This window comes from Chrysemys picta, chromosome 16, assembly GCF_011386835.1.
Source record: "Chrysemys picta bellii isolate R12L10 chromosome 16, ASM1138683v2, whole genome shotgun sequence".
In the NCBI taxonomy this organism is placed as follows: domain Eukaryota; kingdom Metazoa; phylum Chordata; order Testudines; family Emydidae; genus Chrysemys; species Chrysemys picta.
Window position 1 is genome coordinate 30,680,637 of NC_088806.1, and position 24,448 is coordinate 30,705,084.

Below are 24,448 nucleotides of genomic sequence, written 5' to 3' on the forward strand. Positions count from 1 at the left end.
GCATATCTCTGGAAACATCTGCTAAATGCAGCTATAGTGCCAGCAAACGGATTCAATTCCTAGGATTTAGTGTCTTTGTTTAAAATGTAAACTTTGGTACCAAGTTAAAAATATTCCAAAATTAGAGGATTTTCCCCATCAGATTATAATATGGGGACAAACCAGAACCCTGGATCCAAACACACCTGAAATTTGAGAAGTTCTCAAAAAAATCCCTAAAAATATTTTTTTTAAAAGAGGATTCAAGGCACCAAATGTGACCCAAGAGCCTCAATCAAAGTAATACTTTAACATAATTTCTGGGTGTAGGCAAAACATTCAGAGCTAAAATTGAGAACAGAACTTATACCAAGAATACTTATAATACATTTGTGGTGTGCACCCCAACACCAAAGATGTTTTACTTTTAGTTGTTTACCAGAACACAGGCACCAGAAAATGCAAGCTACCAGGAAGTCTAATTTTCCAGAGAGAGGCAAGTACACAGTGTGTTTGATACACCCTCTCCTCTTGATTAAATATGCTCTGTCAGTAAAAGTTACTGCCAGTACCACCAAATGTGCTTCCTAGCCAGCCGCTGTAGTCAGACTATTCACATACATCAGCCTATTGTTCTATGTAGCTACAGTTGTGGTTTTATTTTTGCCCTCTTAAGTTTTAAAGAAAAATTTCCCTATCTTCTAAAAAGCTTCCTGAACAAGAACTTTTGACTGTAGTGACCCCAGCTGGTAAAGCACAGCCAATTGCAACTACAGAATGCTCTGGCCAACAGGCTGTTCATTATAACATGAATATCATTTACAAGATCACATGCAATCTAGCATCCAAAGCTAATCCCTCCCCTTCACTAGTCCCCCCACCCACATGCCGGTACTGACCACAGAGGTCCAGAAAATTCTTATCTAAGCTGCAATACTAGGATTTAAGCCAGACTTTCACTCTATTCCAGAAGATTGAGACCATCAAGAAGGAAGGAAGTGGGTTTTGGTGGGATAGTTGCTCCTGCCTATCATGAAAATGCCAATCACTGAAATTGTCTCCTGTCCATGTCGGTACCGATGCACATTGGTGCTGTTTGGCAGAAGCCATCACTGAGTGATCAGTGCACTACTTCAGCATTAATACTTCAGGCTTCTCACAGCAGCTCTATTAAGATATACTAGATTATTCAGACTCTGTAGTAGCCATTAGCTTCAGATTTTTGTCCCCAAGCTTCATCCCACCACCAAGAATTCTACAAAACAAGTTTTTTAATGGACTAGGTAACTTTTTAGAGCTCTGACAATGGGAACCCTACTACAGAATCCCCACCATCTGCAATTATAACAACTGACTTTCATGGTGGGATTCTGAGTGCTGAGGGGGCAATGCTGTTTGTTTTCAGGAGTGCCCAACACCTGCAGATTCTATGGAAATCAGTGGAAAGCACAGCTGCTCAACACTGCTGAAAGCCAGGTCCATTGTGTTTATATTTATGGACTATTTGCAATGTTTTGTGTTCCACTGTTCTACTTAATTGTACAGGACTCTTCACTATGCCAAAGTCACTGCCTAGGTTGTGGGAGTTTTAATGCTTATGAAGCAGTGACTACAAGAAGTACAACTCTGCCCGTTACTCTGGACTCACAGCACTCCTGGTTATTTCTGTCCTCAGCTCCTCATGCAACTCTCACTGCATCTAATTCCCAAACTGCTCCATCTCCTTCTGTTGCACTTATCGTCCTCTTCTGGTCAGAAACTAAACTGCTCCAATTAATATCATGGCTTTATGATGTGGAAAAGCCTCACTCCACATTACTCTGTCACTAATTCTTGCAGAACAGTGTTTTGTATTGCAGGATGTTCTAATAGGTTTGATACAATATAGTGTGGGTATTTGTCTAGTATCTTTCACTAAAGGCTATGCAGCCTATTCCATTCAGTATATAGACTGAGACAAGGATGCTACTTACACTGTACTCTAGAAGCAGTTGTGCTAGAGGAAGGAAGGCCAGTTTCTTGAGGGGCTGGAGGAAGACAATAACAGATGAGACAGGGCACTAAGGCTCCAGAAGTAAGGTTGTATTAACAAGACTAGGTTTAATTGTTCAATGAATTTAGATAATACAGAGGGGAATCTGTACAGTGTGTCAAACTGAGCATGGACATAAAATCATTAGGCATTCACGTTGCATCAAGGCTGAATTCTAACACATTCTTATTGGTCTAAAAGTACAAAAAATAAGGAAAGTTGGGGATATTGAGGGTATAAAAGAAGACTCGAAGGGCAGCAACAGGACAATGAGAATCTAGGACAGAGGAAGCTACCTGGAAGATTACAAGAAACAGGGATTCAGTTAGACAGTTCGGCTCCTACTTATCTATGCCCAAGGTAAAAATACAAAGAAAAGGGCTAAAGGGAGGTTTCCAACAGAGGCTATTTATAGCCCAGCCTTAAACAACAAAGACACATAAACTCTCCAAAAAAACCCATTTAAAGATCTTTGGAGACTAGACAAGGAAGTATCAACTTCTCATTCTTCAAGGTTAGAGTAGCTATCACCGAACTAACCTTGGCCTACCCCAAGGGCAACAAAAATTATCAGTTATCAGAGGGGTACCCGTGTTAGTCTGGATCTGTAAAAAGCAGCAGAGAGTCCTGTGGTCTGACCCAGTATGGCCATTCTTATGTTCTGTCCTCCACACCTCCTGTTTTTTTTGGAGGCTCATATTATAACACTGCCAATTTGCTCTGCTGGGGGCTTTTATAAAGAAATTAATTCCCATCATGCCTAGCAGCACGGCTTAGGCCACCTTAGATGTTCCCTTTGATGGACAGGCACTCCAGCCAATCCATTGGATAGCAGAACTTACATCATTTTCTGTTAGTCCAATCTCTCTCTTCCTCTTTCTCTCTTCATTCATCCATCATTAATTCACTGCATAACAAGCTCCACTGGAACAAATTACCTGTCAGGCTTGGCCATTGGCCATAGCACTGTAGTCACTGCTGTGAAAAGGAAAAGGAAGCTGGGGCCCCAAACCAGAATCTCTCTTCCTTTACCCTCGGTCGTGAAGCCTGTACGCTGCTATGTTCGAGTCTCAGCATTCCTGGCAAGTGAGGCCAAAGTTTTACTTTTCCGGATTTTGAATGGACCAGAATGGCCCTCAGAGTCCAATAAGGCAGTGTGTGGCTGCCCTCTCCCTTTCAGCACTGACCAAGGGGAAAAGCTGAGCATTGCAGTTTATTATTGATGGCAAATTCAACCTGATGGGCCATTTCTGTTCTGCTCGCAAGGAGGAAATATTCGCGCTCCCTGCATTTTGCTTTTACTTTAAAACATTTCATTGCAAATCACTTTTTGCCCGCAGTGCTCAGAGCGTTAGTACCTTGTAAATGAAACCTATAGGTTAGGGATACAAGGAAGAGTTGATCTGTTACAGTGAAACATTAGTCTGCCTTATTCGTTATTAAAATGGGGTAACTATATCTATTTCTTTTATACACATGCATATCTATATCTGCTTATCTAGCAGGAGACTGATATCTTTGACTATAGGGAGCACAGCTCTGCCAGTGCACTACACTCAGCACTGCAACATCCCCTGTTATTCCCGTCCTGAGTTCACCCATCCAAACTTTGCCAAGGCCCCTCAGTCTTAATCTGCAGCACCTCCATCCTTTCCAGCTCTGTGAGCCTCCCCTAACCCCAAACCAACCATTGTGCAATGGGTGTGCATGCACAGGTACACAGGAGCTAGGGAAAGAGCAAGTTAAAACCACTTCATAGTAATCAGTTACCTATAAGGACTTCATTGATTTAGACACAGTCAGTGCCAAGCAAACATGTACATTGCAATTTACACTTCAAGGGCAATGAGTAATAATTACAGCCATTGTTATCTCTTCTTGTTTCCTTTTCTTAAATTTCATTTAAGTCTACAATGGTTCTCTTCCCTAGCATTAAGCTGGGCTTGTACTTATTCATCTGTAAAGATGCTTTGTTCCTTTTGCAATGCAGGCAAAATAATGCATTTTTGAGCTTTTAGAAAGGTCTACAGTTCTCCTGAGATGCTTGAAAGCTTGGGGATGGTGCAGGTGTCAGAACTGAGGTGCATTAGCAGTGCTGTTTGGGGAAGCATACACACCACTTACTGCAGCCCCGAGCACTGCAAAGCAGCACACACCCAAATGTTCATGTGTGGACACTGAACAGCACTCAGGCCAAAATGTAGCAGCCCAGTGTTGCAGTTTGCCTCTCTTTAGTCTTGTCATTGCTGCCGGTTAATTGGGTCAGACAGAGGCAGGAGAATGAAATCCAGCATAAAACAGAAACAGCCCTCCAAAAGGGTGGATGGTGGAAACTAAAATGGACACCAGGTGACCAAAGAGTAAGCAGCCTGAGGCATACTATTTATCTGCCAGAGAAAGAGGGGTAGCTCAGGACCTCCGCCCTCCGTTGTTGTATAGGCTGGGGTTCAAAGAGCTTTGTGTGCTTCCACTCTAGATGTTAACGGAATCCAGCTTTTAACTCTAGCAACTGACATCAAATTCACAGGAGATGAGAATGTGGGGCCTGATTCTCAACTACCTGGCACCTTGCATAGCCGTTTACATAGAGGCAAGATTTGGTGGCATTTTACATCCTTTTCACAGCTTGAAATGACAAGGTAATGAAGAAACAGGCCTTGAATTTTTTCAGTTTTCTACCCCAGGCTCCTCCCTGCCCCTCTCCCTGCTCACACTCACACTTCCCCCCACCTCCCCACCCAACACACCCATACACTCAGTAAAAGACTTTGGGGGGGGGGGGAAATTGTCAATAAGTGATTCACCCAGACAGTAGAATGACCATGGAAATTGCTCTTATTGTACCTAGAATTCAAGGGCTAGCTGCATCCCTGGGGACTCTGCCACTCCATTCACTTCAGGGTAAATATCCCTGAGATGAATTTGACCCTGGTATTTAGGTGGGGAGGGGAGCATCTATGGATCCCTGGCCCTATATAAATTTTGTTGAGGAGGGAGGAATTATCATATCATATTTCAGAAAGGTGGCAGGCCTGCAAAGAAAGAGGAGTGGGATTTGAAGGGAGTAAATTCAGGCACGAGATGTAGATAATGCACAATGATGCCGTTTTCAGATGAAATCTACAATAAAACCCAAGCCTTTTACTCAGAGATTATTGTCCTCACCCTCTCCTAGGTCAATAAACATAGAGCTGAGGGCTCTGACCTCATCATTAATTTTTTTCACCAATAAATCTTCATTTATCTGCATCTGTCGTTCATTAAGGACGTTCCACAGAACTTTGTTGTCAAGGTTGCCCAGGGAAACTGCTGAATTAACCTCAAGTGGTCTAGCTGTTGCCAATGGCAACACTCTAGCTGCATCTCCCCATCAAACAAGAGACAGGTGTGCTAGTTATGTATTTAAAAAAATAAATAAAAAGCAGCCAATTGCTTGTGGCCCTGACTTTATGTAATAAATATTAATCTTCAACCAGCCTGCACTGTGTGTACATGGGAAAAGCCTGTCAGATATGGTGAGAATTCATTGCTGTTGTAAATATCAAGGGAACCTCTAGCACAGAGACCGTCACCAAGGAACATTTATGCAGTGCTTTCTTTAGATTTCCTCCTGGTGGCTGCATCCTTCATATCCATCCCAGGTCCAGACAGCATAACCAAAGAATACATGAATTCTCCTTCCCCATCCTATCAAAATTGGCCAGTGTGGGAGACACCCAGATTAATGACAAGCAATGAAAAGTGCCTCGTCAGTGTCTCCTAAATACACGGGAAATTATACAATTTACTCTGATTTTCTGGAAAAAGCAAGAAATAATACATTAATTAAATAAACAGGTGATTTCTAGGAACTTCCACTGTAGGATATGCACCCCGCTCTGCTGTCACTTTTGTATCGGCAGATTGGGCACAGGGTGCAAAGTCTGACTTTGGGCACAGACCTATTTTCTGGTCTCAGGTTCCCAAGTCACTTAGGTGTGTTTAAAAAAGGAACCCAAGGTGACTTGAATCATTAAAGGAAGCCTAAGATCACCCTCGTGGCTTTCAAATATTTGTCAAATACTTCCAAATGAGGGATATTACATATGTAACAGAGGAGGCCAGGGTTTCAAATGGTATGGAGTTCATTTATTTTAAACATGTATAAAGTTTTCTCTAACCTCACTTTTAAGATTCTAGGTTTCTATTATTAAGTATCACTTACATGGCACTGCTTGAGTTTTCTCTGTATGATTTTCACCAAGTGATGGTTTGCAGATGTGGAAAATCACACTTAGCTTTGATTCCTTTAATCCCGCCCAGATTCAGCTTCAACTTTTAGATTTAGGTATCTCAGGAAATTCTCATTCTTGAGTGGTCCTCTATGCAAATTATATTTGGAGGGGTCTTCTGAGCTACCTCTATATGCATCCGAAGAAGTGGGCTGTAGTCCACGAAAGCTTATGCTCTAATAAATTTGTTAGTCTCTAAGGTGCCACAAGTCCTCCTGTTCTTCTTTCAGCTACCTCTGATGCCTAAATGCCATTTCATCCATCCAGCACAGTCAGAAATCTGGAAATTCAGCATATAGTACATGCCATTCTCGTGGCATTGTCCTGAGCATTGCATATATCTGAGACAGTAATCTCAGACCCGTTCCTAGTGGGCAGGTGTCCACATCACAAATCCACCAGGAATATAGAACCATGTGCAGTCGCTACCAGACACAGCTGGACTGAAAACAGTGGCATCAGGTGAAAGTGTCTGGATCCTCTTGATCACCAGAACCACTCTGTCTCTTGCTGACATTTTGCTAGTATGTAATTGACATTTCTCATGACTGAAATTTAATCCATTGCTCCTTGATCAGCTGTCTCAGCCCCTGTAAAAGCCTTCGCATGGTTTATTCTCTCTATTATTGGTAGACGATTCTTCTGCCTCCCCTTACATTCCTTTTCCCTTACACTGGTATCATGTTTAGTTCCCGCGTAGATTCTCTCTTCTCACCTGCAGCTGATGGGCCAAATGTAATCCGTAGCATTATAAAACACGTCCTCTCTGTAACCACAGGGAAGGACACAGATGATGAACTGGAGGACTTTATTGTTGGTGAACTCAATAACAATTAATTGTCCTTTTCATACTGGGTAGAATTTTTTAAAGCACCAAAGTGATTTAGGATTAATCTGACTGGGGCTCCTAGGTATTTTAGGTGCTTTTGAAAATGCTACTCAATATACATAATATTTGAATGGCTGTCCTGAAGCTGTACTGGGGTTCATTCTCTGCAAGAGAAGGGTAGGAGCAGTTACACTGCTCTCAGCACCTTCCTCTTGCTGATTTAAAAATGGCATCGATCGTCTCCCAAACCACTTGGTCAGAATCTTCCAATCACAACTACGACACAAGGATGGTATTTAGAAAGTGGGAATCCTCTTTAAAAGCTAACCCATGAGTTGTCAGAGTAACAAAATAAACCTCTTTAAATGGTTACAATATTCATGCAATGTGTGATTCAGCCACTGAAAAATCAGGACTTGAATCAGGACAACCTTTGTGCCACAAGTAAGCTGAGAGTCAGACTGTGCTCCTCCTTTAGGGCTGTCCGAGTGGATATTTTAGGAGAATGGTGATAGGATAGTGAGGTTTCCATCTCTCTGTACCTCATTCAAATCCAGATTAGGTAAACAGTCGTTTCCATTTGATGACTATATGGCAGCCTGCATGGAGTGAATTTGGTAGGTCTCAGTTCAGTTCCCAGTGGATAGCTGTCCGCATCACACAGCCAGAAATAGGTATAAACTGGCTCCTTTGTTATCACTGAGTCCAAGAACCGAATGACATTCTCTCTCTCCTGTGCCTAGTCTTCAGTCTCCAAAAAAACTATATTCAATTTTTTCAAATATCTTTGCCTAAAGTTAAGCATTTAAATAAGTAACTTGATTTTTCAGAGATGCTGAACACTTACAGTTCCTATGGTCTTCAATGGAAAATCATTGGATCAGTTATCTGATACCTAGATATGGATTTAGTGGTCTGATTTTCAAAAGTGCTGGGCACCCAACAGCTCCCATTGAAGTCAATAAGAGCTGTTGGGAGACTTAGCACTTTGAACAAATGGCCATTAGGTACCTGATTTTAGGCACCCAAGTTTGGAAAGTTTGGCCTATTGTTATAAACTGATGTGTGAGCACCCCCTATTGGCCAAGCAGCAGTTGAACTAGTATATCCTTTTTTATAGAACAGTGTCGATATAACCAAAGCTGCATGCGTCCAGAAAATGATGCAGATAAAATGAGCTTCTTAATTTCAGCATTGTTAGAAATACAGGGGGAAAGACCTGTGTCTGCCAAACTGACAAAACTGGCAACTAAGGAAATGTCATTATAATTCTAAGAGAGTGTTACAAAAAATGGAGATAAAAATGTACAATTTATTTTTTAAAATATGTAATAGTTTTTTATAGTTCCAGTTTTAATAAACCTTTTTCTTACATTTGTAATGTGTATATAGTTCTTTTGACAAATATTTTCTCCAAAGCAAATGACTCTGTGTTTAAAAAAAGTAAATCACTGCCAGTAGCCCAAGGCTCATGAGAAACCATACAGCAACAAGGTACTCAGCTACTACAATGTTGTGCACCAGAGAGAGAGAGCTCAAACCTTAGTGCAGAACCCAGTGTTCATGATCACACCTGAAATAACAAACCAGTGCTGATTAAAATCTCAGCTGTAACAAATCTTAAATAAAATCTTGTATTTAGATTGAAAGCTCTAAGTGCTTGTGAGCTCTTTGGGGAAGGGACTGTTTTTTGTTTGTACACTGCCTAGCACAATGGGGTCCTGGGCCATGACTAAGGTCCTAGATGCTATGATAATACACATAACAACAAATTCCAGTCCAGTGAAGCCCAGCACTGCTACATTGAATGATAACATCATCTCACTGCAATGCTATGCATTATCATAAGAATGGCCATAGTGGGTCAGAACAGTGATCCATCTAGCCCAGTATCCTGTCTTCCGCCAGTGGCCAGTGCCAGATCCCTCAGAGGGAGTGAACAGAATATGGCAATTTATCGAGTGACCCATTTCCTGTTGTCCAGGCCCAGCTTCTGGCAGTCAGAAGTTCAGAGACACCCAGAACATGGTGGTTGAAGAATCCACCCACCCCCATCCGTTGCATCTAAAGAACTCACTCAAACAACAGGTTGTCAAATTATATCAGACTATCATCGCATTGCACCACAACACTGACACACCATGGCACCAAGAAGTTGTACTGGAAAAAAGAAGTCCCCACACTGTGACAATGGATCAGCGTGATAATCAAAGTGCCATCGTTCTGTGTCACCAGCCTGGGCAAAAATGTCATCTCACAACAGCAACATGACCTCAGGCAGGGTCCAGCCGGGACCCCACACGTGCCATCATGATGCCCAGTTCGGTGACGTCATCAGGCTGAGCCACTGCCTCATCGTGGATGAGGTCATCACGTCAGCACACGCATCGTTGACATTTGGTTTGCTCATCATGATGAGCGGTGACGTCATCACACCGAGCCACTGCCGCGTCGCCAATGAAGTCACACGTCACCGGGAGGATCATCGTTCTGTGATGACACGTTGCGCGGTGACCTCATCAGGCTGTGCCATGTCCCATCACAGCACCAAGGGCCCCCCCCTCGCTGTCCCCGCCAATGGGGAGCGAGGCAGGCGCACGGGCCCCTGGGCGCCCCCTAGGGAAAGCCCGGAGACGGGCTGGGCGGGATTTCCGGCACAGCCGGCACGTGATTGGCAGGCGTGGGGGAACGGAAGCGGAAGCAGCGTAGCGCGCAGGCGCAGCGGCAGTCTGGACTCCGCGGGGGAGGGACGCGCCGCCCGCCCGAGAGAGAGATGGAGACGCGGGGGGAGCCGCAGCCGGCGTGAGTGAGAGAGACCCGGGGCCGCGCCCGCGCCGCCTCAGGCAGCCTGGGGCGCGCGGGGCCGGGCCTGCTCGCGCCCCCTCCCCACCCCCTGGCGGCGGCGGCTGCCCTTTGCCGCAGGCCCGGGGGCGGGTTCGCGTGGGCCGGGGGGCAGCGGCCTGTCCGCCCGCCCGCCCCGGAGCGGCCGTTTGTTCTCCCGCTCGGGGCCCCATCCCCGCAACGGGGCCCGTGTCCCCCGGGAGCCAGGCCTCCGCCCCCGGGGCTGCCTCTCGCCAGCAGGGACAGGGGTGGGCGAGGGGCCGGGCGGGCTCGTGCGACCGAACTCCGCTGTGTTTTGAACCTGCCCTGTTCTGGGCGAGAGCGTGTTTTAGTCTGTGTGTCTGCTTGGCCCTTGGCTAACAAATCATCATAGAGTTTATCAGAGACTAGCAGGGCTGGAAGGGACCTCAGGAGGTATCTAGTCCGGCCCCCTGCTCAAAGCAGGACCAATCCCCAACTAAATCCCCAAATCCTTAAATGGCCCCCTCAAGGATTGAATTCACAACCCTGGGCTGGTAGGCCAATGCTATGTGCTGGGAGGCAGTCACTGTAGTAACGGGGGTGGGGCATTGGGAAAGGGGACTGCTCCTGCATGAATTCACCATGAACTGCTCCACCCTGCTTCTGGGGTCTTTCCCAAAAGCACACTTGAGAAATTAAGTGTAAGCATAGTTATCACTTTGCCTGTTACCATGGAAGGTGATTAAATACAAGACACTTGAATTTAAAACCTTTCCTCTAGACACAAGAGATTTTGAAGGCAATAGTTATGCTGAGATAACTTCTGGGTTTTTATTTATTTATTTATTTATTTCAACCAACCAACTAACCAACCATGAGTTTTGCTTGTGGCCAATCTGACCAACAGCCTCTTCACCTCAAAAACACGTTAAATCTACTCTGTGCCAGACTCTACCATCAGACACAGCCATAATAATAGGATACGATTCCGGAATCTGTTCACGTCACGGGTGGAATGAGATTCTCAATCCTAATGGATTTGGGTAGCAAGGGGGAGGAATACTGTAACAGACAAGTTCTAACTTACTGGGGCAATGTTTCTTTTCTTCCTTTGGAGTCTCTTTAAAAACTATGTGAATCTTCTAGTGAAAGGTGTTGAGTTGACAACCAGGGGACTGGAGTCCTCTGTTTGTCCCCAGAACAGCCAGCTTCCTCCAAACTGCACCCGCCAATGTGTTTCAATGTAGCCTTGAAAGGAACCCTTTCAAACGATGAGCGTAGCTGAGTCTCTCATTTACTATATGGTCTTTTGGAAATAGACTGTCAGGCTACCAACAGTCTAGCTAAGGCCTCATTATTTGCTCTGCCCCCGTTGCCGTCTGGTGGTGCACATGACTTTATAAAATTATTTCTAAGGGGATGGGAGTGGGGAGAGTTATTTGAGGCAAGAGGAGAAATGTAGAATTTGTATATACTGTCTCCTGATTTCTCTTAATGGTATATAAATGTCCATGATTGAGTCTTGCTGATCCACTGAGTGTAAACATTTTGTATAACCTTAGATTTTTTTGCATAATCTTTTTATTAGTCATTTTCCCTTTTTGAACCAAGATAAAACCAAACATCAGGGATGTGCTATTAGCAAAATTATCATCATCTGACTTTACAAGGGTAAAATGGAAATGATGGATATCTGTAGCTTTGAATATGGAACTTCCAACCTTCCCAGGTTATGATGCCATATGTCTTTAAAGAGGGACTTTCACACTGGGACATTGTCTGATGCAAACAGTTTTGCCACTTTTCTCCTGCTGTAACTATCAAATATTTGTTTAAAGAGACGCTTCTTTTCCTCACAACTTGGCTGCTTCATTCCTACTTCATTGTGGTATCAAGTTCAAGAGGAGGAAGCTGAGTGGAAACTGTTGTTCTTTGTAATCATAATGGGAGGTGTACGAGTAAAGAGAAGACATTTCTGTTAAAGGATAGAGGAGAATTCTTAGACCTCATTCCACCTTGTTCCAAATTGACCTATATTACTGAAATGGAGCTCTAACTTCTTGCTCACACATCTGGAGGTGTAAAAATCCTTTGTCTAGTACAGGATCAATCCCATATGCTTGTGTACGAGAGACTATCATCTGTACTATGATCCACCCATTTTCATGTCTGTTTCCCATTACCTTGTATTTCTCAGCATTGCATAAAGTCACGTTTGGGTCTCTGATGCTGTGTGTTCTAGGCACATTAATATTATGCTAGAAGAGGGACTGGCCATTGTTGGGTGGGTGGAAACTAATAATACATGCATGGAAAAATACCTGAATGTATCAATACTGTAATGCTCTTTGCCACTGCAAGTGAAAGTCACTGGTCAGTTGATTAGGTGAGACTTTATTCCCTACATACACCTGCATACTTTGATACCACAAAACAGTTATCTCTGCCAACCAAAAGGGTTTCAACCAGAGTTCTTGCCAAAGATGTGTTGGTGGAGATACTGTGGGACTTGTAAGTGATAAGTGTATTTAGGGTTATTTAGGTTATTGAATCAAATCATGTGACTGAATTTTTAAAGGGCTGGTTAATTTCATGTCCATTAGTAATAGCTGTAGCTCAGATCTCATCTTCAAGACTCATTCCCCTCTTCCCGTACTGTGCTGTATTTAAAGATGAATTGGATGTTTATATGGATAACAAGAATATTGGCTCTAATAGACTATGCTGCCCCAAAAAAGTGTTGGAATGAATATAAAATCTCACGTTTCAGGTCTTAAGACAATCTCTGACTGTTAGGGGTTGGGATGAGACTTTCATGGAGTCTGATTATCCCACGTATGTCTGCTATGGAGTTCTTGACCTTCCTCTGAAGCATTTGGTGCTGGCCACTGCCAAGGACAGGATATTGGACTAGATGGGCTGACCACAGGTCTGAACCAGTATGGAAATTCAGATGTTCTGTGATCGGTGAATTGAGTTTTCTCCTTTCTCTGAAGCATAAGCTATTGGCAACTGCAGGCCACAAGGCCAGATGGAGCTATGTCTGATCTGGTGTGGCAAACTTTTCTTGTGTGCAGTAGACCTTTTACTTCATTCACTCTAGGGCAACATTGACCCAGAAGGCTTCAGGAAACTTGAAACTGTTTTCACCAAAATGAGTAAGTGCTGTTGTGCATCAAACCCTTTGTCTCCATAACAATACTTTTATCTATGGTTGTCAGCCATTAACATTAGCATTTCCTGTTGTGAAGAGGGCATATGTTGTGTAAGCATAGTTTTGGCAAATTCGCCTTCCAGTGCAAAGCTGTGTGTTCTGCTATTAAATGCAGGGATAAATGTTTATGTAATGCTATGTGACTTATTCCTTAGCAAGAGTCACTTGAGGCGAAAAATGTTAGAATAAATATTGGTGTCAGTCGCCTCTTGTGTCAGAAAAGGCTTGCTTTGTGGGAGCGCTGGGTTCTCCCTCCTGTTACTCGCCTTGGAGTTCTTTGGGTACCTATGTAGCGGTGAGAGTAATGCACAGAGTGTACTTGGCACCTGAACTTTATAGGCCAGCTTGTAAATGTTGTGATAGATTCAGTTTTTGTGGATAAAGCAGTTATGCGGGTTGGATTGTTACATATAAAAGAACACTCCAAAATTGTTTTCCTCTTTATGATAATACAGTAGAGCCCACTTCTATAGTCAACTTGGCTCACTAGATCACTCTGTTTCTAATGGTATAGTATGAATGCCCTATGTTTCACTGCATCGTACTGAGCAAATTGTAATTCTGCAAACAGTGAAACCTCTTTTCGACAAGAGAAAAATTACTTACTTCTAAGAATATTTCACAGTATGTGTGTGTGTGCATGTATAGAGCACAAATTGAGAGAGAATGCAAGCTTACAGAGCAAGATAACATTAACTATCAATCACTAATGATATTTTGTCTGCAAAGACTTCAAAAGAAATTACTCTCCCCTCAGCTTGTATTATTCTATATATGTTACTCAAAGGGAAGCACTAGTCTGTAGGGTTAAATATGAAAATACTTTAGAGCAAATATTTTTAAATGTAATTTTATGATTTATGATCTCTGGCACTTGGATATGGGCATTCCCTTGCCCTATTTGCATGTGCCAGAAGGGACCACCTGCTCTCTCTACATTTTGCATCTAACATAAAACTAGCTATACCAAAGTGAGGGTTCTTAAGCTTTCACCCAACTTTTTTCATGGCTGCATATTTCAGTCACATTCCTTTCTTTCCCAAGTTATATTACTCTCTATCTCCTGTGTGTTGGCTAATGGTATTCTCCACTAGACTACCACACTGGCTTCAGAATAAAGTTTTTTGGTTTATTACATAGAGCTGCAGCTAAAGATACTTCGGAGGTGCCAGCCCCGTGTGGAATGCTAATGTTTTCTGCTTAGACCCTCTTGGGCCAATGGAGCTAGTACATTGTCTTTTGAAACCAGTTAATCCATCTGAAATGGATATATGCAGTTGCAGTCTGGTATTGTACAAGTAATGGCAAATCCTCTGATAATTAGAATCTATACTGTGTTATAGTGAATAATAAACATGCGTGAGATAGGTGCTCCTGCAAAGATTGCCCTAAAATGAACTTGCTATTATTATTAAAAGGTTGTTTTCACCTGTCTGGATGTCACTGATCAGAAGTTGGTAGAGTGGTTTCAACAAGATCATGCTGCAGGGACAATTCGGGGTTCCTGCATGGAATAAAACTTGCTTAAGTGAGTCTTCCAGGCATATTCGCTTTCAGCAGAACAGATGCAAATTGTTATTAGTTACAAATGTCTGTAAATGCAGTTCTTTCAAGCTAAGCTACTGCTGGTCTTGACTCCTTGTACGAGTGTATGGCAACAGCTCTGGCCTCTTGAGAGTCAGAGCTTGATTTTGATCCTTGGTATATAGCGTAACATATATTAAATGTTCTTTCAACAGGAATAGAATGAGCCAGGGAGACTCAAACCCAGCAGCAGTTCCACATGCAGCTGAAGACATTCAAGGAGATGACAGGTGGATGTCACAGGTAAAACTGAAAACACAGCTGACGGATAGGATCCTCTTTACTAGCAGATTGTGAGGTAATCAGGTGCATGATGAGCAAAATACAGATGCTTACATTTCTGATTCTGTTCGCAGATGTTAGCAGCGTTATTGATGGCTTCCAGTAACCTGCCACAATAAAAGCGGCAAAAAGCAGCTTTGTGCCATGACCTGCAAACCACATTTTGAAATAGAGTTCCAGAAAGATATTGCAACTGGCTCATTAATTGGGAAGAATTGCCAACCAGTTTATTAAAAACTGGATAGCACTGAAGTGTGTAATATATCCTGGCAGTTACAAAGCTGAGAATAGCTGAACCCAAGTGTCTGGACTCGGAGTCTCCTGTTCGTACAACTAGATTGTTAAAGCTACTTCTAGACAGGGTGAAAATAGTCTGAGGAGACTCGTATTGTGACTAGCCAACAACCTGAATGACTATAGATTTAGAATTGCTGAACACAGTATCTGGAGCAAGCACCCCCTTTGTGTGTGGTGCATAGTGTAGCCTGAGGGGCTCTGAGTTGTAAAGGAGTGGCCATTTAAAATGTCAGAACTTGTCTATGCCAGGGAGAGAGCAGGCAGGGAGGAAGTTCCAGCAGTTAAGGAGTTAAACTAAAGATACATGCCTGAGGGGCAGACAGGATGAAAAGTCACAAAGTTTGGCAGCAGAGGAACTGGTTGGGCAACTATCACTTTCTGTGCATGGGCTACAGATACCAAAGGGGAACTGTCAGCTGGAGCTTATGTTGCTGCTTTCTTTTAAACAGCACAACAGATTTGTCTTGGACTGCAAGGACAAGGAGCCCGATGTGCTGTTTGTGGGTGATTCCATGGTGCAGTTGCTACAGCAGTATGAGGTATGGCTGGAGGGGATGAAGCTGTGGGGTTAAATGAGTGAGATGGTGCCTCCCTATCACTTCTAGTCCAATAACTGGTGAACCTATGCAATACTGACAGTGCCTCCCTGTCCTCGGGTCCTTTCTAACCTTACCTCCACTTCTACAGCTGCTTTCCAAACCTTGATCCCTTCCATTTCCCTGTGCTTGCCCTAGGCTTCTCCAGTCCAATCCCGTCAGCCGCTTTGAACCTTCACCCCACCCCTCCTTTCCCTGAGGTCATTTGCAGCCTTCTTAGTTTCACCATACACATCCCGTTTCTGTCCCTCTATCTCACTCTTGCCACTCTTTCTTACTCTCCAGTTGCTGTGTGAGCCCATGTGTAGATTTAAAATGAATTCTATCCTCTCTTCTCCCCACACCTTCTGTATTCTAGATTGTGCCCATCCAACTTCCAATGTGACTGTTTTTCACTTCGTTCTCAATAATGATGTTTCCTTATCTCGCAATGGTACAAATATTAAATTTAGTGCGTGTATCACCTTAGCCAGAGAATTTCAATTTAACCCTCTTGCATGCAGTGTCCTAGCATGCTTGTCCCTCTGCTGGCATAGAGACTGTGCTATTGACTATCCCAGTGTCCAGAGATTAGGAAAGGCAGCAACTAGGATATTCTTAAAAAAATGTGTAAAATGTTTTGAAAGCTGTCCCTTCATCCACTATTTCATCAGTAATGGCTACCAAACCGCTTTGCTCTGAAAGTGTTCCTTTCCAATGTGACTCATTTGGTTCTAGACTTCTAACTTCTTAGGCAGTAAAAGGAGTTCCTTCAAGATTTCCTTTCTCTCCTCAAAAGTCCCATGTTTAGCTGAGCTCTGGTTCTGGCCTTGATGGACTGGAGATGCCTCCCTTTCTAGGCCATCGACATCCCTCCTGGATGGTCTGAAGGGAGATTGCTCGGTATTAGCTCCCTCTTATCTCTGTGCCAGGACGGAGTTAATTAACTGCTGTGATTCCACCTCTTCTGGCCCAAAGAATGTGTAATGCTTCCACTGGCAGCACCTCTTCTCCCCTGGAGAAGATCTTCACTCACTTCGAATGTACCATTACCTGAGTTACCTCTTTATGTAAAGTGTTTTATTTTTGATGCTGAAGAATAACACTTGATCTAAAATAGTAAATTGGTTTCTGGTTACAGATATGGCGAGAGCTTTTTTCACCCCTTCATGCATTGAATTTTGGGATCGGTGGGGACACAACAGCTCATGTTCTATGGAGATTGAAGAATGGTGAATTGGAGAACATTAAACCCAAGGTATAAACACAAACAGCTGCTTTTATGTTTTTTTATTTTAGAAAAAACATTGAATATTGTCTAGTACAGAGCTGAGGGCACCAAAAGTCAGAAGAATAGTCATTCTCTAACCAATGAGCTCTTAGCTTCTTCTTTAGAACTTCTCTATAAAAGGTGTTTATTTACAAGGAATGTACAAAGTCCTGTGTCTCTGAAGACCGAAGGAATCAAATAGCAAGAAACAGCTTCTTTTGCTCATAGCACCAAAAACACTCTCTTCATCCTGCACCCCGACCCAAAAACCTCTCCCTAGGTTTTTTCAGGATTAGACACTGCATTTAGGTGTTCCTTCAGGTTGTCTAATTTTAGTTCTATTAATTGAAGGGTGCATTCGTACCTGTCCATCTCAATGAGGTTGTAAGTCAGGCCACAACAAGGTTTCACGCAACTAATAACACATTCTAAATGACATACAGTGTACCGGGGTGTTGTAGGCATTTGCGAAGCACCCTGCACCACAATACATAATGTACAACACAGGTTCAAGTTTGGTCACCATTGTCAAGCACATTCATGACCCCAACATAAGAGTTAAGGCTTAAAAGTAGAGAAATGCTATAAAAGGGTTTCATTTGAGAGCCAAGACTGTGGTTGGTGCTTTACAAACAAATAAGCTTCTTCACCTGTGATGCTTCTAGTCTGCTTCATACACATTAGTATGTTGTAAGACAGGCAAGGTGCAAGGTACTCTAGGAGTCTGAATTGGTCACTAAACACAGTGCAGAAGAAGTGTCAGATATCTGTTCCTGTGCTGATCAGGGTAGCTTCTTTTAACACTGTGACTCTGGTTCTGTACTGGGTGAGAGGGAGGAGTCTTAAGTTGACAAGAAATGATTCAAGAGTCGTCAAAGCTGACAGTCCGGGACTTTTAATATTTAAGCCTAACTCTTAATTGTTTTGTCTGATTGGTTGCAGACAGCCTAGGCCCTAGCTATTGCCCTTTCCCCAAGAGCCAGTATGGCTGCTACAGCCTCTCCTGTTTGTGTACCTTGAGTGGAGTGCTAAACTTGCTGCACAGTTCCTGTTTCCTCTTCACAGGTCATTGTCGTCTGGGTTGGAACAAATAACCATGAAAATACAGCGGAGGAAGTAGCAGGTGGAATCGAGGCCATCGTGCGGCTGATAAATACCCAACAGCCACAGGCCAAAGTTATTGTATTGGTATGCACATCAGAGGGTTGTGATAACATAGCACCATTGGAACAACCCATGTCATGTTGTTTGCACCCCTGTCCCAATGGTATTGGGTGTTACCTGTGCATTTTGGGGGGTGGGTCATAACTTATTTACAATAATAAACACTGTAGGATGGTTTCTCCTGTTCAGGGGGCTTTGCCAACATTATCTAACTTTCTCAGCCCCTTCAGAAGAGTATTATCTTCTCATTAGAGGCGTCTTTGTCCCAGACAGAGAAACAGAAGCAGTGAAATCACATGAGAGACAAGGATGATGGAGACAGAGCTGAGACTAGAACTTGAGCAATACCAGTTCTGATCCTGTGCTCAAACAGCTTAGAATGTCTCTTCTTCTGCTGTGGGAGTTGCATAACCAACCATTAAAACTGCATTGAAAGAGGGCATAAGTAGCTAATAAGAATGCTAATAAGAATTGGTGAAAAGAGAAGATTTGCCCATGGGTCAGCAGTGTTCTTCAGACTGTTTTCAGTCATGTTTCAAAGTGGGGCTGGAGGGGGTGAGGAGGATGTGCAGGGGGAGGAGTGGGATAGACCCTTTAAAGCTCAGAATGAGGGGCCAAGTCTAGAAAGAGACTATAAGTTACTATATTGTCTGAGTCACTTCAAAGCTCTCTTCTTTGCCTGCTTCCCTTATCAGAGCTTGCTACCTCGAGGTGAGAAACCAAACCCTCTGCGGCAGAAGAATGCCAAGGTGAACCAGCTGCTAAAAGCCTCGCTCCCAAAACTCGCCAGCGTCCAGCTTCTGGACGTCAGTGGGGGCTTCGTGCACTCGGATGGCGCCATCTCGTGCCATGACATGTTTGATTTTCTGCACCTGACGGGAGGGGGCTATGCAAAGATCTGCAAACCCCTCCATGAACTGATCATGCAGCTACTGGAGGAGACCCCTGAGGAGAAGCAAGCTGCTCTGGCCTGATCAGCTAATATCAGTGTTCAACATCATCCCAGCCCCATCAGATCAGTTCTGTCACTGGCACTACAGAATCCTTCTTGCTTAAAGCACTTTCCATTGTAGAATGTTACTGGATGTTCGTATCGAGTGTTTTGAAGGGGAGGGCTAACGTCAAACTGGTCTTGTACATAGAAGGGCAGGGCTAACTGGTTTTACTGCAGGAAGAAATTAGCTAAAGAAGATTTTTACTTTAAACCATTCCTCATTTAAAATGAGAACAAGACTGTCACCTCTGTGCCCCTCACATGCATTATTGCTCTATGGTGCCCCTAGATCCCTGTCAGCCTGACTCTAATAACCCATGCGCAGCTCTCGGTTTAGCTATTCCCTTCCCTAGGCACTATACTCTGTATTCGCTTGGGAACCAGAATTGCATTCGACTCACTAGAAACAAAACAGCTGCATTTTTGTCAAAAACCGTTCCCACCTTTAGAAGTTTTATTTACTAAGGTATTTTTAAAAGACACTTGTTGCTTTCTGGCTCTTTGTTTTTGAAGCAGCATGAGACTAAATGTAACTGGAATTCAGAAATGTAAAAAAACAAAGTGTTAGTTGAGCTGAACTCATTTAACACTCCCAAAACATTGTTTTGATTTACAAAGTCTGTTAGCTGTGACAAACTTCATTCCACTGTTGCTTGGACTGTGGGCAGTCTCATGTGGGTGCTGTTGAATATCATGTCTCCTATAGAACCTGTTCTTTGTTTTGGTTTGTGTACAGTATTGGCAGCTTTTAACAGTTCTTTGGTTTAGGAGCTTAGTTTTCCAGCAAACATCAAACACAAGCCAGTCAGAAACGTAGAACTGACATTTCATCCCACTATGAGGGCTGTGCTACAGGGTTCTGTGCAGTGCTGTTCATGTTCATAGTTCCAATTTTTTTAAAGTACGACTGTTACGCCTTTTTTTTAATCCATACTCAGCCCCTCTTTGCAAGGCCTGAACCAATCTAATGCTTTACGAGTTCTAAGGTGTATATTTCTTTATTGCTTCTGTTTTACTTGTACAAACATTTTATTCAAGCAAATAAGGCCTTTGACAGTAAAGAATTGAGTCAGTTTGTAGCCTTTTCCTCTCCTGGACACTGCCCCTTTCCCCTCCAGCAAAGGGAGTTAGTGTGGAGAGTGGACTGTTCACAGGGACTCTCTGTCTCGCTAGAGCTTTTTATATGAGAGCTAATTATAATCTGTGTAATGACTATATAAAATTGTCATTCGTTTAAAGGTGAACAGGAAAAAAAAAATTCTTATCAATAAGAAACTGTTTGAGACCCAATGCAGAGCCTTGCTACTTAAAAATAAAAATACTTTAACAAAGTTTATTCTTCCTTGACTTACCTACCACAATTGGAGTTCAGCGGTGGTGGTATCCCTCATAATGGTTCACACCACCGCGCGCTAAAATACAACAGCCAATGCAGGCCTCTGCACTGGTTGAAGTGTTCGTGAAGGCTGCAACCTTCAACTGTCATGCTGCTTTTTGGCAGGCAAATGAAAAAGGAACTGATTTTTCTTTTACATTTTTGTTAAACAGGAGATCTACCTAGATTGCTTTTTCCACCCCACTACAAAAAGTACGTATGTAGTGTATATAGCCTGTTTGCCCTTTTATTCTAGTAAAAGGTTCTGTTTAAGGCAGGCTTTAATCTAGCATTAAGGAATATGTTTATGTCCCCATCACGCTTTTGCTGCTGCTGTAGAATTTGTCATAGCAGGATTTCTGCCTGGATTGCATGCATAGCGTGTGTGTGTGTGTCTCCAGTATATGTGATCCACACAGAGATGTGGAGGAAAGCCGAAGAATCCCACTTCCCAGAAATAAAGGTTCAAGTCTGATAGTGCTCAGTGGGAGAGGAGTAGTCCTGGTCTTACCTCCCCAGGCCAGCGTGGGTTGGGGGAGTGCTCCCTTCCCCTCCAACAGCTTGGAACATTAACTGCAGAAACATCATTCAGCTCTGCTGAAAGAATGGAAGCCTCAGCACAGGAACTTGGGGGTGTGGAGGAGAGAGAGCAAGCAGATTTTAAAACCAAGGTTGGGAGAAGATTTGGCAGGGTGGTATGGGTCCACCTGTAGCAAGAGTGAGGGGATGAAACAGGACTTGGGTCTCTGCTAGTTTTTGAGGGTTGTAGGCTTTTGTTGAAAGGTACCATGTTTGACCCATGCACTAAATGTCTCTCCATGGTGTCACCACACTGGTAAGACAGCTACTTGCTGGCAATCTAGTTTTTTTTATATAAAGCACTAAGTCTTTGTAACAGTGCAGTGTGTTTACAGCTGAGGCTGTCTTCAGCTGTGAGCCAGAGCCCCTTGGTTAGGTGCTGATTGCAGTGGGGTGGGTCTGGCCTGTTGAATACACATCCGTTGGGCCGAGGTGGAGTAGTCAGGTGGCTCTCCATGCTCAAGGTTGTCTTGCTGAGGTGCCATGTTGCTTATGCATGGGTCAGCGTTCGCCGCCCTTCATCTCCAGCCCGCATTGTTTCTTTCCCAGCTGCATTAACCACCTCTGTGTGTAGCCATGGCAGCGGCTGCTGTGGACAGGAAGGGCGGCTTTCTTCTATCTGGGACATTGAAGCTACTGTCCTGTTGCCACCATCTAAGCAGTGACCAGGCCATATCCCAGTGTAACCACATATCCCTTGGAGAGGGCAAGGAGGGAATTTTTTTCTCATTGTACCAAAATTAGAGCCTGGTCCTGAGAAGTACTGAGCATTTGCAATTTCAACAGTAGGGTGCTTGCCACCTCTGGGGATCAGGCCCAGCAAACCCCAGTCTGGGTGCCCCTGCGTAGCCTTTATGACTTATTCCATTGTAACTGGCTGATTGTGAAAGAACTGACCCTTTCTGAACTTTTAATTTTTTAAACTAATCTAGTTACCGTTTACAGTTGTATGCTGAAGCCTGGAATCTTGTTTGTGCTGTAGTGTATGAGCATTGCCAATTTTATATTTATTGCAGTGAAGAAAATGCAAAGGAAAAGGTGTGAAAGGAAGGAGAGAATCCTTGTCTCTGAACTCGTATGTGGGTGCAAGCAAGGGGACTCCAGGTGCAGGCTGGGGGACCTCAAAGGCTGGAAGCTTGCACAGTATGTAAAATCCAATTACAGCCCTGCTTCATGGTGACCTTCCTTGGGGTGCTGCCCACTGCTGGGAGCTGACTGAACCTTCCCCAGGAAAAGCTGTGATTCTGCTTTGGCAAAATTGCATTGACTGGTAGAACTCACTATGTTTAGTGCATATTTCAATATAAATGTAAATGTTTCACCCCAATGAGGTCTGGTGTGCGTCTCTCTCTGGTTTCCCTGTGTGTGCGTCGGGGATGGGGAGGTGTCCAATGGGTTCATCAGAATGTGTTGGGTGATGCGCAGTGGCTAATGGTTGCAACCTGTCATCACCCAGGGGTGATGCAGCGGGAAGGGTGACATCTGATGGGGTGAAAACCTTTATCAGGTAAAAGTTGGCTGTATTCATCCTTGTGGTATTCAAAAGGACACTCATCTGAACCTTCACTTTTAATTTAGCCTCCTGTGTGGTGAGATGCACTCTGATTCTCTGTTGTTCTCCTCTGACTTAACAAGGACCTATTTTTTTTAAAACTAAATTTAGGTTTTGCACCCAAAACTCTGCTCTTTTGTTTTCAGATTGGGGGGCCTACACTGAACACTAATCAGTGTTCAATGATTATTCGGCGGGGGAGGGGTCAATATCTCTGAGACGGAATAGGAAATGAACTTTTGTACTGATGTAGCTTTAAAATCCGTCTAAAGGAGGCAGTGTTCTGAGTCTGAGAGTCAAACTGGGGAGAGTGGTAAATAATGAAGAGGACAAGTCGCTGATACACAGTGATCTGGATCACTTGGTAAACTGGGCACAAGCAAACAATGTGCATTTTAACAGGCCCAATGTAAAGTGATACATGTAGGACCAAAAGAAGTCATCCATCCTTACACAGTGCGGGGACTCTCATCGTGGGATGCAGTCACTGAAAAGGACATGGTGGATAATCAGCTGAACTTGAGCTCCCAGGGTGACCCTGGGGGATATAAAGGAAATATCTAGTAGAGGAGAGAGGTTATTTTACCTCTGCTGCTGGAATCCTGTGTCCAGTGCTGGTGCCCACGGTTCAAGAAGGCTGTGGATAAACAGGCGATGGTTCAGAGAGGAACTGCAAGAATAACCGAAGGATTGGAAAACATACCTGGTAGTGATAAACTCAAGAGAGCTCAATCCGGTTGGTTTAAAAGAAGGTTAAGGGGTGACTTGATCACAATCTAGAAGTACCTCCATGGGGAACAGAAATTTGACAATGGGCTCTTCAATCTAGCAGAGAGAGGTAGAACGCAATCCAAAGGCGGAAGTTGAAGCTGAACAAATTCAGACTGGAGATAAGGTGCAAATTTTTAACAATGAGACTAATTAACCATTGGTACAATTAACCAAGGGTCATGGTTATGAAAGCTTATGCTCTAATAAATTTGTTAGTCTCTAAGGTGCCACAAGTACTCCTGTTCTTTTTTTTAAGGGTCATGGAGAGTTACATGGATGGTTCTCCATCACTGGCAATCATTTAATCAAGATTGGGTGTTTTTCTAAAAGGTATTCTCTAGTTCAAACGGGACTTAATTAGGAGAAGTTCTATGGTCTGGGTTATGCAGGAGATCAGACTAGGTCATGGCGTTTAAGGTCAGAAGGGACCACCAGATCGTAACTCTCACCACCTGTATATCACAGGGCACCAACAACACTCCCACAACAAGCCCAGTAATCAGAGTTAAACCAAAGTATTACAGCCCTCAGGAGACTAGACTTGTGTGCCCCTGGCAGAGGCCAGTGGTCCCTTCTGGCCTTCGAACCAAGAAGTTTTTCATAGATTATATTGCTGTGAATCCTGTGTGACCTTGGGCAAATCACTCAGCCTCTCTGCGTTTCATCGTAAACTGCAGTAATAATACACACGGTTGTCGTGAGACTTATCAGTCAAGTGCTTTCAGATCTTCAGATGAAAGGTTGTCTAGAAATAAAATTCCCAATAGCACTGGCACCTTGTCTGCCAGGCTTCTCACATTTGTCCAGCAGCGAGTAAACAGAGGTTAATAACAGACACTGACACTTCAGATTTGGTCTAGTTGGCATCAGGCCTTGCA

General features: G+C 43.6%; 1 protein-coding gene across 11 annotated transcripts; it reads left to right on the plus strand.

The window, feature by feature from the left end:
* Nucleotides 1-9,743: 9,743 nt before the first annotated feature.
* PAFAH1B2 (platelet activating factor acetylhydrolase 1b catalytic subunit 2) lies at nucleotides 9,744-22,574 on the plus strand. Of its 11 annotated transcripts, none has more exons than XM_065569098.1 (10): nucleotides 9,807-9,913; nucleotides 13,017-13,071; nucleotides 14,546-14,655; nucleotides 14,867-14,954; nucleotides 15,740-15,829; nucleotides 17,007-17,123; nucleotides 18,201-18,323; nucleotides 18,995-19,048; nucleotides 20,842-20,881; nucleotides 22,264-22,574. In XM_065569098.1, exons 4-10 carry the CDS (start codon nucleotides 14,874-14,876, stop codon nucleotides 22,425-22,427), a joined length of 669 nt encoding a protein of 222 aa, XP_065425170.1. In that variant the 5' UTR covers nucleotides 9,807-9,913; nucleotides 13,017-13,071; nucleotides 14,546-14,655; nucleotides 14,867-14,873; the 3' UTR covers nucleotides 22,428-22,574. The 11 variants fall into 11 exon arrangements, with proteins under 11 accessions (XP_065425163.1, XP_065425161.1, XP_065425160.1 ...); XM_065569097.1 differs by lacking the exon at nucleotides 14,546-14,655 and adding an exon at nucleotides 12,684-12,880 and having other exon boundaries at nucleotides 9,825-9,913; XM_065569091.1 differs by having other exon boundaries at nucleotides 9,744-9,913; nucleotides 18,995-20,881.
* Nucleotides 22,575-24,448: the final 1,874 nt, after the last annotated feature.